Here is a 21,249-nt window from a genome sequence, read left to right as displayed (position 1 = left end):
GAAATATATCTGGAGAAAAAAAATAAAAAAGAACTTACTCTGGGATACCAACTGATCCTACTTCAGTCCCCTTCATGTGAGATCCCCACACCTCCAGGGAGACTGCTCCTCAGATTTCCAGGAATCTGTATCACACACGGGAACAGAAGTTACTGTCATTCCAGAAGTTCAGCAGTTCATATCGCATAGTTCTGATTATTAGGACTGTCTATAAGAAGTCAGATAGCTTTTAACAACCATTATTAAAACCATGTCCTTTTCTGGTGTAGTCATTTAGAACTTAGAATGTGTTTAAAGTGATATATTACTCCTGAACGCAGCTGTCTCAATTAGAGGAGGTAAAGGTTAACTTACTAAGGCAGCGTAAGTATTCAGAATCTATACTGAAGTAGTCAGCTTCTCACCAGATATAGGCATAATAACCTCTTTTATTTACTATCTTAAGACACATACAGATTACACAATCAAAATCAAACATAAATCTGCGATTGAGCCTCACTTCAGAAAAGCAAAATCCCCAGAGTCCTCCTAGTTAAGCCTTTAAAGTTCAGCAGTCATTCCAGAGAAAAAGAGAGGATCCCCTTGCAGATGAACAGATAACACAACACAGAACAGGATTATTAGGAGAAAAATAAGGAAATAGAGATGAAAAAGAGAAGAGCAGTAAGAGTAACACAATAAGGGGAACTAAAGTAAACTTTCGTTTAGAAGCACAAGAACACACACGACAACTCTGAAATCTCACAAGGACATGACAAAAGCAAAATAAATGCAGTAGAGTAGAGCTTATTAATGGAAATGTAGAAACTCAAAAAAATATTTTTATTGATTTGCACTCCAGATCTCCTTTTCAAGGTATCTGAACTATTTTTTTCTGTGATCACGTGAAACAGGGATGCATTTGATAAACACATCTCTGTCATTCAACCAGCTCCTGCAACAAGGGAAGGCTGAGGAGGGGATACTGGCACTATTTCTGCCCTACTACAGAATCAGTGAGCAGTATGGTGCTGTTTACTACTCTACATTTCAGTGTCATGAGGGCATCACTGAAGCTCACAAGTACTAGCTGGAAAGAAAGGTGCAATAGGCTCAATTGTCCTTCTGTATCTGCTGGCAGAAGTGGATGGCACCCGGGGGGCTGAGAGCATTTTGGGACTTGTTGGCACAGCTGAGAGCCTTGCTGGTTGCACTCCACCGTGGAACAGAGCAGGTAACTGGCCTGAAGCCGTGCCTGAGTATGCATCACTGGGGCAGTTCCCAGCACACAATGCCTAAGTCAGTGGTTTTCTATTTCAGATAAATACAAAGATCATGTACTGGGTCAAAACAAGAATAAAGAGTGTATATTGAACAAGAAAATATCCCCCAATGGCAAGAACTCCTTCTCGAGGTTATTTGGGAGAAGCATTATTCCAGAGAGCATATCATACTAGATCCCAAGCTTAGCAAAGAACATTTACTTTGATTGAATAGGGTGAACAAACTATCTGTGGCATGCAACTTATTCAGCCTCTCTGTCCACACTCAATGGGAAGGCAGAATGCAGCTGCAGTGAGAACAAGCCTCTGGTCCACGAGAAACACCAGAGGCAGCAGGTGGTTGATTGCCAAGATCCCTGCACACAAGAGCAAGCATACGTTTGGGCTCACCAGAACCATCTTCTAATCAGAACTGTGCACCAACATCTCCCAAGAATTTCTACGATGCTTTCATCCTATATTTAGCAAATTGTCTCCCAACTCACATTTCTTATTTCCTTTATTTAAGATATGTAATTTCATAGAATCATAGAATGAATGGTAGGGGTTGGAAGGGATCTTTAGAGATCATCTAGTCCAGCCCCCCTGAAGAAGCAGGTTCACCTAGATCAGGTCACATAGGAACATGTCCAGGTGGGTCTTGGAAGACCTCTAAGGAAGGAGACTCCACAACCCCTCTGGGCAGCCTGTGCCAGGGCTCCCTCACCCTCACAGTGAAATAGTTTTTTCTTATATTTCATTTGCTCAGAACTCACATGCCTGAGGAATGTGTTTTGTACCCTGCTGTACTCCTGACAAAAAGCTGGTACTTGAACTCTGACCCTTGCATCACTCCAGTGACCCACACCTCACATGCTACAAGTTCACACTCAAATTGATGATTTCTGGGTCAGGTAGTTATTGCAGGAATCTGTTCTGCTTGCCCACAGCCACGACACAGCACTCGACTCCCTTGCAGATATATGGAAGGCCATTTTATCTTCCCATTGCTCCTTCCCTTGTATAGAGCTCAAAAGCGTAACTGGAACATAGAGACTCTCAGAATAATTAGCACAGTTGTAATGTTTGTCCTTCATCTCCAGTAGATCAAGACAAATCCAGCCTCTGACCATCAGGCTGGTTTTACTTCATGTGCTCCATAATGAACTCCACAAGCCTCAGACACTGCGGAAGAGCCTGAAAAGCTTCCGCTTACACTAATTTACCTATGAGCTTGTGGCACACATTGATTACTTTTGTCCCAAAGGCACCTGAACGTTACCAGAAATTAGTGCTAGATACGAGAAAACTTCTGGGCACTATGTTAAGCAGCACGTGCACTAAAGGTGTGCAGAAAGGAACTTTGGTAACATCACGTGCTAACGTAATTTAGAAAATGCTTGTTTATTCATAGCACTATGCAACTAAAATGGAACAGCAACATTTAAAGAACAAAACTAGAGTTCATGTGCAGCGAATGCATTAACCTTTGCACACATACAGACCGAGGCAATACACCTACTCAAGTCCTGTTCTTCAATTATTTCCAACAGGCTCCCCTTTTCTCAGCTACAACGAGGCTTACAGCATGAGGGCACAGAGTGAGGCTGAATGTCTGCCTCACGGTAGTTAAATACTTGCATGTTCCCACAGTTTGTCATTAAATACTCCAACCTATCGAATAAAATGCTGATACCATACTGACAGGGCCACAAACCTGAATCCTGTTAATGTTACACTTTCAAATTTCTCTTAACCTGCATTTTCAATAGCATAAAAAGCTCTTTCCTCTCAGCTTTCCAGAAGCATAAGCTAGAAGAGACTGATATGCGAATGGAAAAAAACATCAACCAAGTGAAAAAGATAAACAATTCAGTCCTACTAAGAGAGGAGAAAGCATTAGACTGTCCACAGGGACCAAAGATGGGGGGGCAGGTAGGAAGAGGACACAAAGACAGAAGAAACCCTACTATTAGCTTCAGGCACTGGAAACTTAAAATTACTCTCCTTCCCCACTTTCAGTCCAAACTTTCCAGTATAAATCACAAAGAAGTACTCTAAGTGTACTAAGCCATGGCCTTCTGCAAACAAATGGTGTAACTGCATTTCACTCCTGATCATCAGAAACAACTGCCCAGAAGTTACAGAAAAGGAATACAGAAAAGGACATCTATGAAATGGCTTTCTATCCAAAAAACTTTTCTGATGTTTATCAGCAAAGAAGATGCCCAGTGGATAAATACGGCTTTCATATAGCTAAAAATTAGCTATTAGAATATATCTTAACAGAGCCTAGAACAGCTCTCAATTGCTTAGACCCACAGAAAGTTTATAGCCAACTTTTCAAAAAAGCTTTAATTTTGAACATGTATCATTGAAGAAAAACACTGAAACAAGACCAGACTTTATTTTTCAAATGTATTAATGTATTAATACATTTTTCAAATGTATTAATGACTAATCCCCTTTGGATTATGTCAAACATGTCACATTAGGGTAGCTTGGGCTCACCTTGACCAGCGAGTACACTAAAATGCAACTAAACCCATCTATATTTGCACTCCAACTCTTGCTTCTTTTAAATTTCAAATGGTTACAAAGGAAAGGCATCTGCTGGACTAACTTTGATGAAAACCATGCTACCACCCTGTTTTATTCAATATGAAGCGTTACAGGCAAAAACAGTCTCAGAGAATAATGTTTAACTTCTTTTCTATAAAGAGAAGGGGGAAGTCTTCGCAAAGCATACTTGTCGTAGGTTCTGTGATTATAGGAGGTACATTCACGCAGTACAAGTTCTTGGTGCAAAGGGTTATATACACAGACAATTGGTTTAACAAAGCTGAGAATGAGCTTTGCTGTTTCTCTTAATTTATGGCCCAATTTTACCCTCCTTCCATGCAATGCCATAATCTTCAGTGAATGACTTCAGAGAGTAATCTAGGAATGAAGTTACAAAAAACACCATCGCCTTCCTAAGACTTTCCTTCTCAATCCTCAGGGGTTTAGGTGCCTCCGAAGAGTTTTACATATGAATAAAACTTTAAACACCCATTCTTTGCTGCTACTACCCTTTAAACACAAAACCTTCTGCCAGTAGGTAAGTGTACCCACTAAAGACTTCATAACATCACTTGTTGCATCATAACATTGAACCAGTACCGCATGTCCAAACCTCCACACAGTACTCAAATCCTCACACCTTACCCTGTCACACCTCAACCACCAAAATCCAGAATTATGCGTCTCCAAGTGTAATTTCCAGATGTGTCCTTTATTCCAATGATCCAGTCAGGAGTTTGGGAATGGACCAGCTGCACCAGAAACGTTTTTGTACAATACAAACACTAGGTCAGGAAGCATTCATGGTAGGTTTAAGTTCCCCTTAGGTCTGCCTCAGGCCACAACCTGAAACTTTGCTTTCATCAGCACAGTTGAATGCCTATGCCTGTACCCTTGTTGTGATACCATCCACGCTTTGTTCGGTGATTTCAACAGGAGACGCTCAGCCCAGCAGCTTCTGCCACCCAGGAGAGCAACCAGTTCAAATTACTCCTCCAAACCAGCAAGATGACCTAAAGAGCCTTCAGAAAAGAGTACCCTGCTCAGGCATCTCATTCCAGTACAGTGTTTGTAACTGTAAATATGAATGGATTGACACCTTCACCCAGATAGACCCAAGACCTAAGGCTCTATGAAAGCTGACCTGCACAGCAGATCTCTTTCTCTATGTGTCCTGGCAGTAAGGTGGAGCACTCTGATCGTTGTCCTCCAAGGTGGTCAGAAAACACTTTGCATAGCCTTTCCCTACAGGTCATGTAGACATAGCTGGTGCCAGAACAGGGCTACTGGGCATCAGAGCAACTGCAGGTCAGGCATCTGCATGCTCCAGCCCTTAAGCTACCTTGAATTTTTTACCTCCTCCTTCTGTCAACTGTACAGAAAGTACAGACATGCTGTTGGCATATTTATCTTCACTCAGGCTTCTAAAGATTCAGTACTAAAATAAACAAAACTCAAACCACGGGATCTCTTTTTAGTATTCAAAGCACTTGCACGTTGTTGGACAGGGCTCTGATGAAAATGCTACCTCAGGTGACCCTCCCTGTGCCAGGGTTTAACAGCTCCTAACCCCACAAAGCAGCAAGGAAGTTACTCTGCTGCAAATACAGCTTGAACACCATATCTGACTTCAGCAGTTAGGGAAAGGGATTCTAGCTACAACAGCACCATTGAGAAAATACCTTAGAAACATACAGCAGCACTGCTAGGGCTCCAGCTTTACAAGCAGACTTAAATTCAGAGTAAGAGCTATTCATTATCTTTCAATGGTAACAGCAAAGACCTAATGCTCTATCAGGAATCACAGATGCTCTGTTTAATGTTTCCCTCACTTCTCACATGAAACAGAAATTCAACATGTGACACAAGAAGTCTCAATACACAAAACATATTCCTGGCGATATTAACCTCACTGTGAAACCTATCCTTCAGAAAGTGAACACAGTACAAACTAATCTTCATCCACATCTTTCGATAGCAACCTCACATATAACACTTCCATTCTTAGCATCTATATGAGTTTTGGTTATAACAAAGCTATGGACAAAAGCTATAAAGCAGCTAGTACACATTTAACACAGGTGTATTAGGTTTGACTTTAAGAGCCAAGGAAGGGTTGGGGGTTTTTTGGGGGGGGTGGGAGGGTCATTATCTTTTGCAATCAACCTATTTAAACTCAGCCCTCTCCATCCAAAGAGTTTAGAAGAGCTTAAAAGAAAAAAAGTAAACCATTGTGTTTTGACTCGCAGTAAAGGCAGAAGTAACCTTCAAGGTTACCTTGCCCTATGTGAGGCCTCAGGAAGGAGAAAAACACAGTTTCAGCAAAGAAATTTCTTGCCTGGCTGGAGGCCACACCCGCCACAACAACTGATGGCAGGAAGGCATTTGGATTCACAACTCTACCCGTAGCACCCAGCCGGAGGCGAAGCAAAACTTTCTCATTTTCGGAGAAGAAAAGAAACTCTTGCTCAATAAGTAGCAATTATGCTGCAGAATTTATATGCTGAGCACGGCTGAATGTAGGAACACCAGATCAGTCAACCATAGCTTTAGAGCTTTGAGTATGATTAACAGAATGAACTTTCAAAGGTCAATTAAATGTCAACACATTTTAAAGAGATATTCTTCTTAAGTGAGGGCCATGTATAACAGTACTTTCCAAAGCTGCCACTTTCACCTTAAAGTTATACCCATCTTATGGTTACATATACAAAGATGATAACTAATTAACCTTTGATAGAAAATAATGGCTATTTACACTCCTAGCTTTCCTGTCATTATGCTGTCCTTATTACTTGTAACTACCCTTGTACATGGAGACACTGTTCTCTCTTTCTCCAAATTTCATTTCAGCTGTTCAGTCTGTGACTGAAAGATGAAAAAAAAAAGTAAAGTAGCAAGAACAGTTTCAAAGTCTAATAATTTACTGCATGAGAATGAGAAGCTTTTGATATGCAATTAAGCTGCCCGGATGTAAATCTGGAGGAGGGAAGAGGGGGACTGTAAGAGAATTCATTAGGAACATATTAATCACGATTTTTGTCAGCCCAACTATATATCTTTTCACTTCTAAATATTTCTGGAAATCCGAAGTCCAGGTAAATAGCTCAAGACGTCTTACAACTGACACTGAAAAGCTCAACACTCGGTACAGATCTCTTTAAATCACCTCTCAAACTGGATGCTCAAACCGGTAATTTAGAAGAAGTTTCCATCGCAGGACAAAGTGAAAGGATCAAAATCCCGACAGAGACCTCAAAACACTACTATAATCATTTTAACATGAGCAATATTTATTCAAGAGCTCAGCTATAGAATAATTTGAGAGTTGAGAAAAACCAGCGGGGAGCCGCACTCCGTGCAGACACAAGAAGAACGGAGAGCTTTTCTTCGGCAAGGGCAGCGGTCTCGGCACCTCTCCACAGATGGGTCTGTAACTCCACGTAGCTTTAGGACGGCTATGTCAGGAGACAACGGGCAGCCGGAGGACAGTCCTCGCTAGGTTTCGCGCCAGGTGCTCCCGGCAGCGGTTCTCTCATACAGAGGCCAGGGTGGGCAACGCTCAAAGTTTCTAAAAAGTTCCCAGAGCCGAGGACTACCTGACCCGCTGCCGGCTCCCCGGGTCAGGACAGCGGCTGCAGGAGCTCCGTCCCGTCCCGCCGCACCTGCGGCCCCGGCCGGCGCCCGCCGCGCCCACGGCAGACGGCTGGCAGCGGCAGCCGGAGCGGGCAGCGCGGCCCCGCTTCCGCAGGTGCCCCGGACGGACAGCCCACCCGCCCGCGCTCCCTTGACCACAGGTGGGGTCGGGCCCCGGGCCCGCTGGCCGCCGCTCACGCTCCTTACCTGGCCGGATTCCGCCGGGCCACCACACCGCACCGCGCCCAACTTTGCCACTCCGGGCGAAACTTGCGGCAGGCAGCGGGCCCGCTCCGGCCGCCGCCTCCAGCCCGTCCCGCGGGGCGGGGGCCGGGCCCAGCCCCCCGCCGGGCGCTGCCACAGGGGCGGGGAAAGGGGGCGGGGGGAGGCGAGCCCTCCCCAGGCGCCGCTGCGGCCGGGGCGGGCCGCGCCGGGCATTGTCCGCCCCCGGAGCGCCCTTCCCGGCGGGGGAGGAGGCGCAGGCTCCTCCTCCCCTCGCCATGTTCTTTGTTTCTCCGGCTCTCCCCGGCCGTTCCCTCCCGACGACTGCGGGCCCCGCGGCGCCGCCCTCCCGCCGCGGCGAGGCCGGGGCTGGGACCGGAGCCGGGGCTGGGGCCGGAGCGAGCGGGGCCGCAGGTGACGGACCGGCCGCCCCCGCCTGGCGCCCGAGCACCGCCCCCCCGCCGGAGGGGATCCCGTGCCGCTCCGCCAATTAGCTCAGGGGGAAAGGGGCAGCCCCGGCCAATGAGGCGCCGGGGAGCTCGGAGAGTCCCCCAGGGCGAGCCAATGGGGCGGGCAGCGCCGAGCAGGCCCGCCTCCTCGGCTCCCCGCCGCACAGCCCAGGCGGCCGCCGGCCGGTACTGCCCGCGGCTTTAGTGTCACAGCTGCCCCCGCCTGGGCCCGGCGCTGCCCGCGGGCTCAGCGCCCTGCCGCGCCCCACGCCCGCTGCGCGGCCGTTCAGAGAGCTCCGGCGGCCGGAGCAGGCGGGGGCAGCAGCTCGGCGCGGCCCTGCCGGGCCCGCGGCCCCTTAGCGGCACGGCCGAGGGGTGGGCAGGCGCTCCCGCAGGGCCTGGCGGCCCCCATTGCACGTCGGCTCTACAGCCCTGCCCCGCCTGCCACCGCGCCTGCGCTTGTGGGCGAGGTGGGAAAGGCAGAAGGGAGAAAGGGTTTCCGAAAAAAGCAGTGACATCTGGGCTGGCGTCTAGAGACGGGAGTCAGTAGAGACCAGAGCAGCCTCGTGAACCGAGCAGCCTTGCCTCCGATCGGCTCAGCCACGGAGAAAAGCCTCCTCTGAGTAGCCCTTCCGTCAGTTTGGGAGCCTGAGGAAAATAAAGTTCCCCGTACACCCGGGGACTGAGCCAAAGAACTAAGAAGCAGCTCAGAAATGACAGCCACCACCTTGGGGTTGCCTTTGCCATGTTATGTTCATTTGGTGACCTTTACAGAGTCCTACCCAGTAAGTCACAGTTACACACCCCAAACCTAGATGTTTACTGTTTAGCCTGAAAATACATAACCTTGTTGCTTGCTGCTTGAACTTCTGTCATACTATTCCCAGTCCTCAGAGTTCAGGCAACTTTTCTGTTTTGTTTTACGGGCTTCCTCCTGCCTGGAAAGAACATCTGTGACTCTTGCCTTTTGATGAGGATTGCTCTAGCAGGAGTACTATGCCACAGACATAAAAATAACAGAGGCTAAATGTGAGCTCGTACACCATGTGCTTCATTTTGTGGTGTGGGAGAGTCATCGATACTACAGTTAACAAAACCAGGCTTGTCTGAACTTGTATTTTTCTGCAGTATGTGGTACGGAGGTCCTTCTTTCTGGGCCTTTTCTCTTGAGAGATGAGTATCAGTGGATAAGTACATTGGTGCCAGCATCCTCTCCTGTGTAGCATAAAACATAGCCTTAGCCTAGGGGTTTGTGGGTTTTTTTTTTGCTGTACTTCTGTTTCTCAAATAAGATCTGACCTACTGATCTGACTTGGTACCTTTTTGGTGTATGGGGGTTTTAGCCCAGAAGTTCAGGCATTATTATTGTCTGTAAGGTTTGTATTTCTGTTGCCTCCAGGCACAAGTCCATGAACAGAACTCGGCCATGCCACTGTGGTACAACTCTTAACCAAGGATAGTTCTTCCCTCAACAACCCACAGCTCAAATTGGACAAGATGTAAGAAATGCTGAAGGAACAATGACATCTAGTATTTATACATGGAATCATAGAATCATAGAATGGTAGGGGTTGGAAAGGACCTTTAGAGATCATCTCGTCCAACCTCCCTGCAGAAGCAGGTCAACCTAGATCAGGTCGCACAGGGACGTGTCCAGGCAGGTCTTGAAGACCCCCAAGGAAGGAGCCTCCACAACCCCTCTGGGCAGCCTGTGCCAAGGCTCCCTCACCTCAACAGTGAATTAGTTTTTCCTTATGTTTAAATGGAACCTTTTGTATTCCAGCTTCATCCCGTTACCCCTTGTCCTGTTGCTAGATGCCAACAACAAAAGGGATGTCCCAACCTCCTGACACCCACCATTTAGCTATTTGTAAATAATTATCTAAGGATTCAGATGAATGTCAGCAGCAGAGCATAACAAACATTTTGGATTCACCCAGATCCACAAATCCTTCCTGCAAAAGCCATGTCCAGCTTTCCCAGGTGTGGGTAAAATAAGACATCTGTAGCTCACAGCAGGTACACAAGTGATTTGCAATGACTTTATGAGCTGCCACTGATTGAATTGTGGTAATTGGCCATGATCCTGCTCATAAACTGTTTCAAATGTGAGAAAAATATTTCCTAAGCTGCTTTCACAGGGGAAAAGATTTAGTTTAGCATTGGATCTCACTTTTAGCATGGGCTAAAAGAAGAGATGGGCACTACTGCTCTGGTGATGTCTAGTAACTCCATCAGTGGTGTGCTCTCAGCAGGCTTTAACACCCAGACAGATCAATCAGAAGGCTGGGTTAGCCAAATCATGTCAGCCTTTGAAGAGCTGAACATTACTGTTTTACATTTAAAGTAGCTTGCTAAACATATAAAGTTCAATCATATATTTAAGATGTGTGAGGTTCTGTTTACTAACCTTTCCCAGACAGTTTGTTACTGTAATGTTTCTGAAGGAAAGCTATCAGACTCTGCCAAATGAAATGCTGATTTAGAAAAAAAATCACTTTGTCTCACAAACACTGTAGGTTAATGGTGTCTTTTTAGTGATTAACAGAGAAGCCATTCAAAGTCCTTGGGGACTTTGGGCTTTTTTTAATTACCAAGATAACTTCCTCATCAAATCTGTTGCTCAAAGACAAAACAAGAGTTTTACTCACTTTCGCTGCTGTAGTGAGATGAAGAAGTGTTGATATATTCTCCCTACAGGTCATCAAAACTATGAACAAGGTCGTGGACCTAGTGTAGACACACAGACTGGTGGACAAAACCTGGGATTTATTGTACCATGAGAGAAACTGAACAGAAGGGAGGGAGGAGATTAAACAAGACATTTGGAAAGAAGAAGTACCTAGCTTACATGGCATCCAGTTTGCATCGGAACTGCTGTATGAGAGGCTGGAAGGAAGAAAAAGTGCAGTTATTTTACTGCAACATTAAGGGCAAAACCAGTGATATCTTCTTGCCTTTTTGATCCAAAATCAAGAATTGTGTCTCAAATTCCTTTTGGGCAAATACTCATGTGCTCACAGATTATTTCCAGCAGAAAACCAAGTCAAGGGGACAGTTGAGAGTGGCACTGATAAAGTTCTGCTTCCTCCCAGATGAAGATATCTTCTCTAATATTTATTCAGTACTTCTAGCTTTATTCTAGTCTGTTTTCTACCAGAAAGAAAGATGTGTTGTGTTTCTTTCAGGCAGCATTTTCCACCCTTCCCATGCAGCTCTGACTGCTTGTCTCTGCCTTTTCTCTGGCTCCTTCCAGTCACAAGGTAGCAACATGTTCTGGCTGATGTTCTGTGTCTGAGTACCATGGCCTATATAGTCTGAGCTTTTGGGTGAAAATAATATTACACCATTTTTTTACTCCAAAAATGTTTATGCTAAAAAGTTACGAAGTTAGGCACTCCTCCAAGTGACACATTTCAGTGGCACTAAATTATTTTCTGCACAGTCCAACTTTCAGAACAGCTCTCGCTTTTATGTCTGGCACAAGAGGATCTGACAGGGGTTGACTCATAGATACAACCAAAATGAACCTGTTTAATGAATAATACTAAGATTGGGCAGTTCTGCCACTTCATTTTGATTAATTGAAACGGTAATTCAGAAAAATGCAGAATTCCAAAACTCATTTTCTTCATCATTGTACAGGTGGTTTCTCAACTTCAGGAGATGTAATATGAACATATAACATTTGGGCAAGAGAGGTTACATCTTTTCTCTCCACTGTTGTCTTCAGCGCTCAAATACAGTGATGGCGTTCTTCAAAAGCACAGCAGATAACCTTTTAAAGTGGCCTCCCTGGTAAAGAGGCCGTCAGTAGATGTCTAATTTGGTACTTCTTCCAAGCATGTGGTGAGTTAGTTAGGGGGTGGTATGTAGTGTTTGACCTTCAAAAAGATGGTAAGAGTAACTGGAATATTGTCTTGCTTTTTTTGCTGCTCTGGACTTCAAAGTAAAATTAACCCAGTTAGGAAAATACTATTTTACAATTTAATCCAAAATGACTTTTAAACTTCAGATCTCAACTACAATAAGCTATTCTTCTTGACTGGCGTGGTTTGATTTAGTGCCTGAAAGAGATGGCTCAGTATTATCCTCAGTATTGCCAGTTACCTTCTTCTCTCTCCATAGTTATTAATACCATAGTTTAACTTTGTACAGCAAAGTATATAGTAACAAAAAAAGGCTTGAGTTCCCTAACAAAATTACTTAATAAGGTGTACTCACCATGACAGCATATGCTTCCTATCTCTGTTGAGCTTCACAGGGCAGTGCAACAGCTGATTCTAGAGAAGTGCTGTGGTTGAAAAATAATAATCACCCCACCCCCAAAATGAAAACATATCCAACTCTCAAAAGATGCGGAAGCTGTGTCACTGCAGGTATTAGAGCTCCTCTTTGGTCCTAACATGGCAGATTTGGAAGAGGGTAGAGATTTTTCCAGCAGTTGTTTTGAATTGTGTTCTGCTATTTTCTCATAGCATCATTAGCTGAAACCTTAGCCATGAAGTCAAAGTGAAGCCAGGCATGAGGAAAATCTTTAGTACTGAAAGCCAGAAATAAGGGCAACATGACTTTGAATCATTGTTTGAAAAATGAAGAGCTCAGTTTTACCATTCTGATATCAGAAGAATTTTCTCCTCAAGGTGACTTGCTAAAGGCAAGGGGACAATCTAGTTAGTACCACTTGATATTAGGAAAAAGCAAAACAAAATCTAATATTCAGGGGCAAGCAATTAGGCAATAACAAGAAACATTTCTAATAAACATCTTTGAAGACACAGATAACAGCAGTTATCCTGGGACAAGATCTTCCACATTTATTGAAATTTTAAACAAGTTATGTTTCTAATATTTTAAGAGAACACTTAATGTCTGTAGCTCTTTATACCTTCTACCAGTTATAGACCTGAATGTAGTAAATGTATCATTTCCCATTAAATTAAAAGTTTGGAGTAGGGGCAGATATAGAAACAAAAGAGAACGTGAAAAACTATATCACAAGAACTGGGATTTCCTCATTTTTTGATGGTCTTGTGATGGTGGCTGTGTGCAGTGTTAACAGACACACTGTGCATGAGCTTTTAAGGACCTGTGTATGTCAGGGATGTGCCATAAAAGAGCACAAACCAACAATTGTGGTTTGCAATCAAGCTGCTCATTTCACACTTACCACAGGAGTTTCATGAAGCTTCTCTTCTCTAGCTGAATATCTAGTACAAGAAACAAAAGCAACTAGTCTGTATCCTTTGATTTATTTTTTTTTCTCAGATAACTTTTCTCATTGACTAAAAATCCCCCCTTTTATTTTTTTTGGCTTGACAAAAGATATTTTCAAGATCCAGGTTTTCCATTCTGTTCACTAAAACATTTGTACAGTACGTACGGTATGAGGAGTGAATGAGTAACAGCACAATATTTTATCACCTTACTACTTTGATAATATTAAATCACTGTGCATGTCATTCATGCACAGTGTATTATTTTCTATAGTAAATTACCAGTAAAAGTAAGCAGTAGCATTTTTCTTACAAGTTTAGCTGAATGGAGTGTGATGAAAATTGTATCATGCAAGGACAAAAAAAGAGTTGAATTAAAGAGCGTAACTGTAATTCTTACATTTCATAACACGTGAGTGCTTGATTTTATGTCTTTCTTTTCACATAGCTTTTACAAGTATTTTTCCTTCGAAATTGGAGGAAAAATACCCCAAAGCATCATAGTGATACCTGTATGACATTGGCACATCAGGGTTGAACATTTAGGCTCTCCATAGAAACCACGGCCACTTGAAGCACTGTGTGTGTGTTTGCTTGCAGCAGTTACTTATTCTATGAAGGTGGGCCAGCACAAGAACAGCTCTGCTCAGTGAATTTCACTGGTAGTGGAGGCCACAGAGAATTCAGGGAGCTTCAGTGTCACTCCAGGACCTGCCCTACTGTGTTTTCACATGACACCTCTTTTGCTCCCCTTAAGGATTATCCATTGATCCACCGAGCTTCCCTACCCACCTGCCCCTGCCAACCACCCCAAATCTGCCTCATTCCTTCAATTTGTTTTCATTTTGTAAAGTTTTTGGAGATCTGTCGATTTAAAATGGTGCTGGAGAGGCAAGTGCTCTTCCCAAACACTGTCTGCAAGAATGAACCAGAAACGGGAACAAGTCTGCCTGATTCAGTGATAAGCACCAAGCAGTGAAACCAAAGACAGCAGATCCATATCCTCCCACTACACCCGTGGAACTGCTAGTGAGACTGCTATTCAGATCTCTGCAGTTGCAGTAGCACAACTGTGAATTTCTGTGCGTCCTTCAGTTGTCCACAACAGAAAAGAAGCTTTATGGGCAACTGCATCTTTTCAGGTTAATCTTCAGGAAAGTTGTGGAGCACACACTGTTGCCTTCCTGCAGAGATGTTTTTTAATTTAGTCAACGTGGTAGGTATGTGATGGTTTTCAGACGCACTGTGAAGAGGCAGAATTGTGTGTTAGTGCTGAGAGGATGAATGCAACTGGCGTTTGGTGAAAGACCTCGTTCACCTGAGCTGCATGTCTGCTCAGGTCCTTATCTCACCCTCACTGTCGCATCCCATCCTCATCTTCACATCCCACCCTTGCCTCCACATCACACCCTTGTCTCTGCAACTTGCTGTTATCTTTTCATGTCACTCTTGTTTCTGCATCCTGCCCTCTTTCTCAGTCACTGAACGTTTCCTTTCACTGGGGGTTTCACCTGGAACAGCTCTTCCAGATTCAGACCAATCTGCTTGGTTCTCATTACCTTCATAGTCATTTCATAGCGGGTTTCAAAAGTGCACTGAACTGACAGCAAGCACTGTAATGCTGGAATAGCTGGAAAATTTCTGTACTACGGCACACAGCACTGCCTTAGCTCACAATCCCATCTCCTAGAAGCCAGTTTTGTTAAAACATGCTATTAAAAAAGTGAAGTCCAGAAATGCCATAGTACATAGATTTGAGCGGAATCTGCATCTTTCCCATCAGCTGAATGATTTAATACCCGTGTTTATTCAGCAATGTTGGGAATGAGCTGCTGTGGCAGTAACTTAGCAATGACAAGTTCTGACTGCCAGGCACTGTGGCTTCTAGCAGGTCATTACTCTCCTCAGTGTTTGAGACAAATATTGGATTCATTGGGGGATCTTTCAGCAGAAGGATAATATGTTGAAAAGCAGCTCTGTCAAAGTGACTTTGCTGTTGGACATTTTCTAGCAGTCACAGAAATCTGAAATCTCTTTTCTTAATTAAATCCTATCAGCACATGCTCTGAAGAAACCAGCATGGCTGAACTACGTCCCTGCTCAGTGAGATTAAAGGACATGACAAAAGTTTGTATAGCATGCCTCAACCCACGTTTCCTGTAAAGGATACAGACTGTTATTTTTCAAAATATGCCGAATATATTTTCTCTATATCTTGGTTTATTATGACCCGTGGGAGCAATTGTAAAACTGAAACATGTAAGAACTAAAGGAAAAAAAAACCCCAACCCTGTGCTACGCAGGAGCTGACATCCTGATTGTATTATCTGTCCTATGAAGGCATTTAGCCAGATTTTCTCCAAAAGGAACACAGAAAGAATCTTTGCTTAAACATTTGTCAAGTAGTGTTTCAAACAGATTCATCAAGCTAAATGGTACATAAAGAGAAATCAAGCCTGTCTTAATGAGAACAAAGAAAAACAGAATTAAAAAACCCCCATTAATTAGTAACAGGTAGCTGAGAGTGTCATCCTATGACACTTCTGGGGGATCATTTGAAATAGTGTCTAGTCCCACAGTATGTGACACATCTCACAGGTTGCTCTGTGTTGGGTAATTATAATGCACAAGAGCTTCTATGTTCAAAATAGTCCTTGATAGGCAAATGACTCCCTGAGCCTCATCAGTTAACTCTGTAACCAGGCTTAGGCAGCTTGGTGGCAGTCCCCCTGGCCATCTCCATCTCTGCTCCTCACTGCAAGACCCTGGCACACTCCACTCTTGTCTTTCAAAATTTTTTGCTGCGTTTTTGGTGTGTTTTTACCCCAGTATGTGCTTCATCCATGAGTCTCTGGTGCACAGTGCTGCTTCCACCCTGGGAGCTGGTCCTCAAAGCCAGCCTGCTGCAGACCTTTGAAATTCATTTGGATGCTGCACGTGCTGAGATTGAGACACATGCATGGTGGTGGGCTGGCGCTGTCTGAGGGACCTGAAGTATTGGCCAAAGCTGCTTTTTCACCTCATGATCTACTCTCTGCCCTGCCCTTGTTGGGAGGAGAGCACCCTCCCCAAGCCCTGTGCTCTCCCATGTTCCCCAGGAACCCCATCCCCAACAGAGTCTCACCTTGTGCACCTCTATCTCAGCATCTCCCAGCGCCTTTCCAGTCTCACAGAGCCCTTGCCCCCGGCCTTCCACAGGCCTCACATCTTACAGAGGAATTGGAAAGAGCTGCACATGAGGAAGAAACATGAAGATAGGTAGAATAAATCCTAAATTCCCCATTCACACACTGGCATATAACAAAATCAGCATTGTTTGGTACTGCAGTAGGTTATCAGTTATCACTGCGATGCCAGAGTACTGGTGAGCTCGACTTTGTGCCAGCCTGCACAGTTCCTGTTTGAGGGGAACTGCGGGCAGCCCATTGCTGTCTTTCTGGATATGCTGGAGAGCATTTTCTGGGCTGCTGCTACACCTTTTTCTGATCCTTTTCTGCCACATCAGTAAAAAAGGCAGGGGCCTTTTTCTGAGCCCTTCTCTCTTACACCAAGGCATTGTCTAGGGGCACTTGGTTGTCTTTGGTTTCAGCTCCGCTGCTGTTCCAAGCCTGTACCTGACTTCACACACCCTGTGCGATGTGCTACTTTGGGTTTATGGCATCACTTGCTAAGCCTCCTGATGGCAGAATGCCCACCTCTGTGTGGCACCACACTGCAGGGGTGCCACTGCAGCTGTGACCCAGCTGGGTCTCCAGCTCCTCATGTCCTGTGTGGGGCAGATATCTCATGTCTGGAAAGACTCATTGCAATGGTTCACAGCAGTTGTGTCTGTTTTCATACAATCACAGAATAGTTTCGGTTGGAAAAGACCTCTAAGATCAAGTCTGATCACTAAGCTAACACAGCCAAGCTCATCACTAGACCATGTCCCCCACCGAATTGGTGGCAGAGGCTGCTGCCAAATAACAAGCCTTCCTCTGCTGAGAACAGCCCATCTGCATCCTTCCTTGAGCATCCACATGAAAATCCACCTTCAGAAACCACAGGAATACTGCAGAGCGATTGCATGGCTCCTGGCATTAAATGTGATTGTGTTTGGTATGGCTTTTTGCCAAGAGCAGACTGGGATTTCATACAACAACTCACCACAGGTACTTACACACTCTGTTAGATGTGCATGCTTGGCTAGACAGTAAGTTTTGCCTTGGTGTAACTGGCACAAAGCACCAATGCGTCAGCACCTGTGGAAACAGATGGCTTGCCTGTTTTCTTCCAGACATTAAGGCTCTGAATCCATGCCACATCCCTTCCCCAGATCCACAGAAAGCTGCAAAGGAACCATCTCCTGTCAAACTTCTTCTCCTGCCTGCTGGGACTGTCTCTGAACTCAGCTATCCACACTGCGTAGTTCATTCCTGAAAACTTATGGTGCTCTAGAGTTTAAATGCTGAAACTGGGAGAAAAAAAAACCCAAGCAAACCACAGCATGTGTGACTAAAAGCAAAATGACAATCAGTGGTTCCCGAGAACTGGAGAATCCCTTCTGTGTTAATTACCAGACCCCATGGGTGGGCAGCAAGGCAGCCAGCAAGGGGCTGTGTACGAGTGGCCCATAAACACCGAAGCTAAGGGGAACTGCAACAGCAGAGCTTTCCTCAGGCTTCTGAAATCCAAGCCTGTCTCTCACAACACCTTGCAATATAGAAAGTGCTGAATAACCACTTTGAGCTCTGAGGGGAATTTTCTGTGCCCTTTTGACTACCTGCTGTATCACCTCACCAGCTGGAAAAACAGGAAGGACAGTTCCCTAACTCCATAGGAAGCTCAGGTTTAAATTTAGTAGCTGCTTTTAGAACATACTTCAGGATTCTTGGACAGGCAGCTTTGTGTAAGTACTTGTGGCTATCACTGCTGTCTCCCTAGGGATGAGGAAAGGCTGTACCAAATATTCAGGATAGGAATAGCAACGGAGGACTGATACTGCACTTGTGTGCAGGATGGGAGAGAGGAATGTCATCTTCCTCTTGTTTGCCTTCCTTAATCATCTCCTTTTCTCTCTTTTTGTCTCACAAGTTTTCATCAGGAGTGGTGATTTTTCACCTTGTATGAAATGGGCAAAATGTCATTAGGGGGGTCCTGCTATCAAAACAAGCTGGCAAGACTTTTCATGTCCTTATTTCCTCTTGACAGAAAGGACTTTGGGCTTTACACATAACAAAAGTTTTGGTCCACAACAGCAAGAAAATTCCTTGTCTTCTACAGATTTGTTTTCATGGCATTGTTTCCAATTTTGCTTTCAGGAAACACTATGCTGTGTACATAAACACCCCAAATGGCTACTGGAGAACACCTGAAGAGAAATACAATTCTACCTTACTAAAAAGGTAAGAGAAGTTGGCCATTTGGCAGCTCCTTGCCCAGAGGAGCAGGAACGCTGTGGTGCTTGGAATTCACTCCTATTGTCCCCAGGTTGAATTGCTTTGAAAAAGGTCACATGAGGAGGAAAGGAAGTTTTGACTTTCACATGCCTGTTATTGCTAAGGAAACCACTTCCTTGGTATTCACATATTCAGCATGTCTCCAGTGTTGGCGTTCTGACAAATGACATCGTGCTACTGCATCGAGTAACAAAGCAGGGTGGAGAAGGCTGTTAGATAACTTGATGTGTTCAAAATGCTCATACGGCTTTTGTAGGACTGCCAAGCTTCAAGTAGGCTCCATTAAGAGTACACAGGGCCCTTTGTTAGCTGCAGATGAGACAGCTGGAGTTCAGAAATGCCGAGAAAAAGTTCTGGTCTACACTTCAGCAAGCTCAGGTAGTTTGGAGGCTTCCTGGGTTGTAGCAATGGCAATAGTCTTACACCACTGTAGGTACTGAGAGACAAGTTTTCTAACACAAGTACACTTGAATTATTCTCTGGGGAGAATTTATTTCAGCTGTCAAGTACATGCTTGCCTTTTCTTTGGCATTGGTATATCAGAAACTGAGTATCCTCAGGTGATTTCATTAAAAGCACTTGGATTGGAACCTTGGTTCTGTTGGCTTTTTCCCATTTTTCTGACTTTCTACTCAAACAAGTAACCAGAGTGCAAGCTACTGTTGGTTGGGACTGAGAATCTCTACTGATATGTTATCTTTAAAAGAGGATTGAAGCAGAATTTCTTTGAGGTAACCAATTTGCAGGTCTCAATCTGACAAGAAGAAAATGTATCATAATTAGCTTTATTTCTACTCTAAGAGAAAAAAAAAGGTTGAATATGCTTCAGGCTTACAAGTGGGTTTCACTGTAAATATACAATAGCTGCTGAGATTACTGGGACCAAGTGTGAGGCACGCACAAACCACAGGAATTGGACAGCTAAAGCCTCGCTCAATTTACTGAGAGGCTACCGAGCTTTTGATATGTCAAGATCTATTTGTCTAAATGTTATCTCTAAAAACAACACAATGTAGTGAACTGAGCCTGGCCCGTGGAGGCCAGAAATCAATATTCTAATCTTGGCCCTGCCTCAGATGCATTTGGTAGCTCTAGAGTAGTTGTTTAATCTCTCTGTATGCTCACCAGTGATAAACCAGTTCAAATATAATACACTTCACTGAAGAGCCGCGCAGATCAGTTCACAGTTTCTGTACACTGCTCGGAAGGCTTGAACTGTTATAGAAATACTACCATTACACGCAGGGCTTCTGGAGGTATTCCTCCAGGAAAGTATACTCTGTGTATCTTTGGATCCAAAATTCCAGGTCTGTTTTCTAGCAGAAGCCCTTGTCCCACAGAGACTTTGAGCACAGCCCAGTGGCAGCACAGAAGCCACCAGAGTATCTGCCATGATAATGCAGACCCTTGATTTCCTTAAATGTGTTAAAGGAGAGTTATATTTTAAATGGTTGAGGTGTTTTCTCTCAGATAGCATCCTGTTTCATTCTGTCCATGGCAGAAATAAGTCACACTTCAACAGAAGTTATTTGCTTAATGCAGAAATAACAGAGAGAAGGACTTGTGGCCTGTTTGTTTAGGAAGTAAGTCAAAGTAACAATTGTTATTCTTACTGGCTTAAAATACTTGAAAATGTGATGGGTTTCATGTTCCAGTCATTTTCCCTAATATCATCATTTCTGAGGGATTATCTTCTTAGGAGCTTAGCTGGGCTGCACTTGCTCCCAAGGATCTCAGAAGGGTTACCTGAGGTGAGACAAAAGATAGGTAAAAACGCCAGAGTAAAACCACAATAACCTTTTTCAGCTTTTAAAAAACAAAACCAATGAAAGAAACAAAAAAATTAACCAACCAACAGCACCACAAAGTATGTTCTGTAACACAGGAAAGGAGAGAAATACTGGCTGCATCCTTCTTCCATGAAGCAAATTAATTCCACATACAGAGGATGAGAGTACCTATGCCCTCGCCCAAAGGGAATCGTGTGCTTTCCAGCCCAAAGGAGAAGCAGTTTGTGAGTTACTCTAGAAGTGCTTATGAAGGGACATTTGGAAATTGCTAAGAAAAGGCAAGGGCTAAAACAATAGGGTCTAGTATATTTGTTTTACAGGCATTAGTACTTGCAGAAATTAGTCCAGCACCTCTGACAGCCTGGGTTTTGTCTCTCGTATCATCAGCCCTTGTGGTGCTGTTATAAGACAGTTGTTAGCACAGGCTGTAGATAGCAGGGAGTAGCTACACCGGAGCTCAGACAAAGCTGGAAACACCCGCTCTGTTCAGAGGGGAGGCAGAAGGGAAAACGGTGCACGGGGCTGCCGCACCGCCGGCAGCCTGGGTTGCTAAGCACGCAGCCTGCTATGCCCCTAAGCAGGCAGCACCCGGCAGAGCCATTAAGTCTGGAAGCAGCTGAGTATTTAATAAGCTGCATGCTACCATTCATTTACATAGCTTAAGTTGTAGCAAAGCCCTAGCAGGAAAGGGTCAA

The 21,249-nt window shown here is 44.4% G+C and overlaps 1 protein-coding gene across 1 annotated transcript in view; it reads right to left on the bottom strand.

Moving 5' to 3' along the window:
- OGFRL1 (opioid growth factor receptor like 1) overlaps nucleotides 1–8,008 on the bottom strand; it is a 92,748-nt gene extending 84,740 nt beyond the window's left edge. The window contains exon 1 of the mRNA XM_061990078.1: nucleotides 7,647–8,008. Coding sequence (XP_061846062.1) covers nucleotides 7,647–7,877 — 231 coding nt within the window. The 5' untranslated portion in view covers nucleotides 7,878–8,008. The remainder of the gene's footprint in view (nucleotides 1–7,646) is intronic.
- Between the last annotated feature and the right edge of the window lie 13,241 nt (nucleotides 8,009–21,249).

This window comes from Colius striatus, chromosome 2 (genome assembly GCF_028858725.1).
Source record: "Colius striatus isolate bColStr4 chromosome 2, bColStr4.1.hap1, whole genome shotgun sequence".
Taxonomy (NCBI): Eukaryota; Metazoa; Chordata; class Aves; order Coliiformes; family Coliidae; genus Colius; species Colius striatus.
Note: the sequence above shows the minus strand (reverse complement) of the source record. Positions and strands in the feature narration are given on the sequence as shown.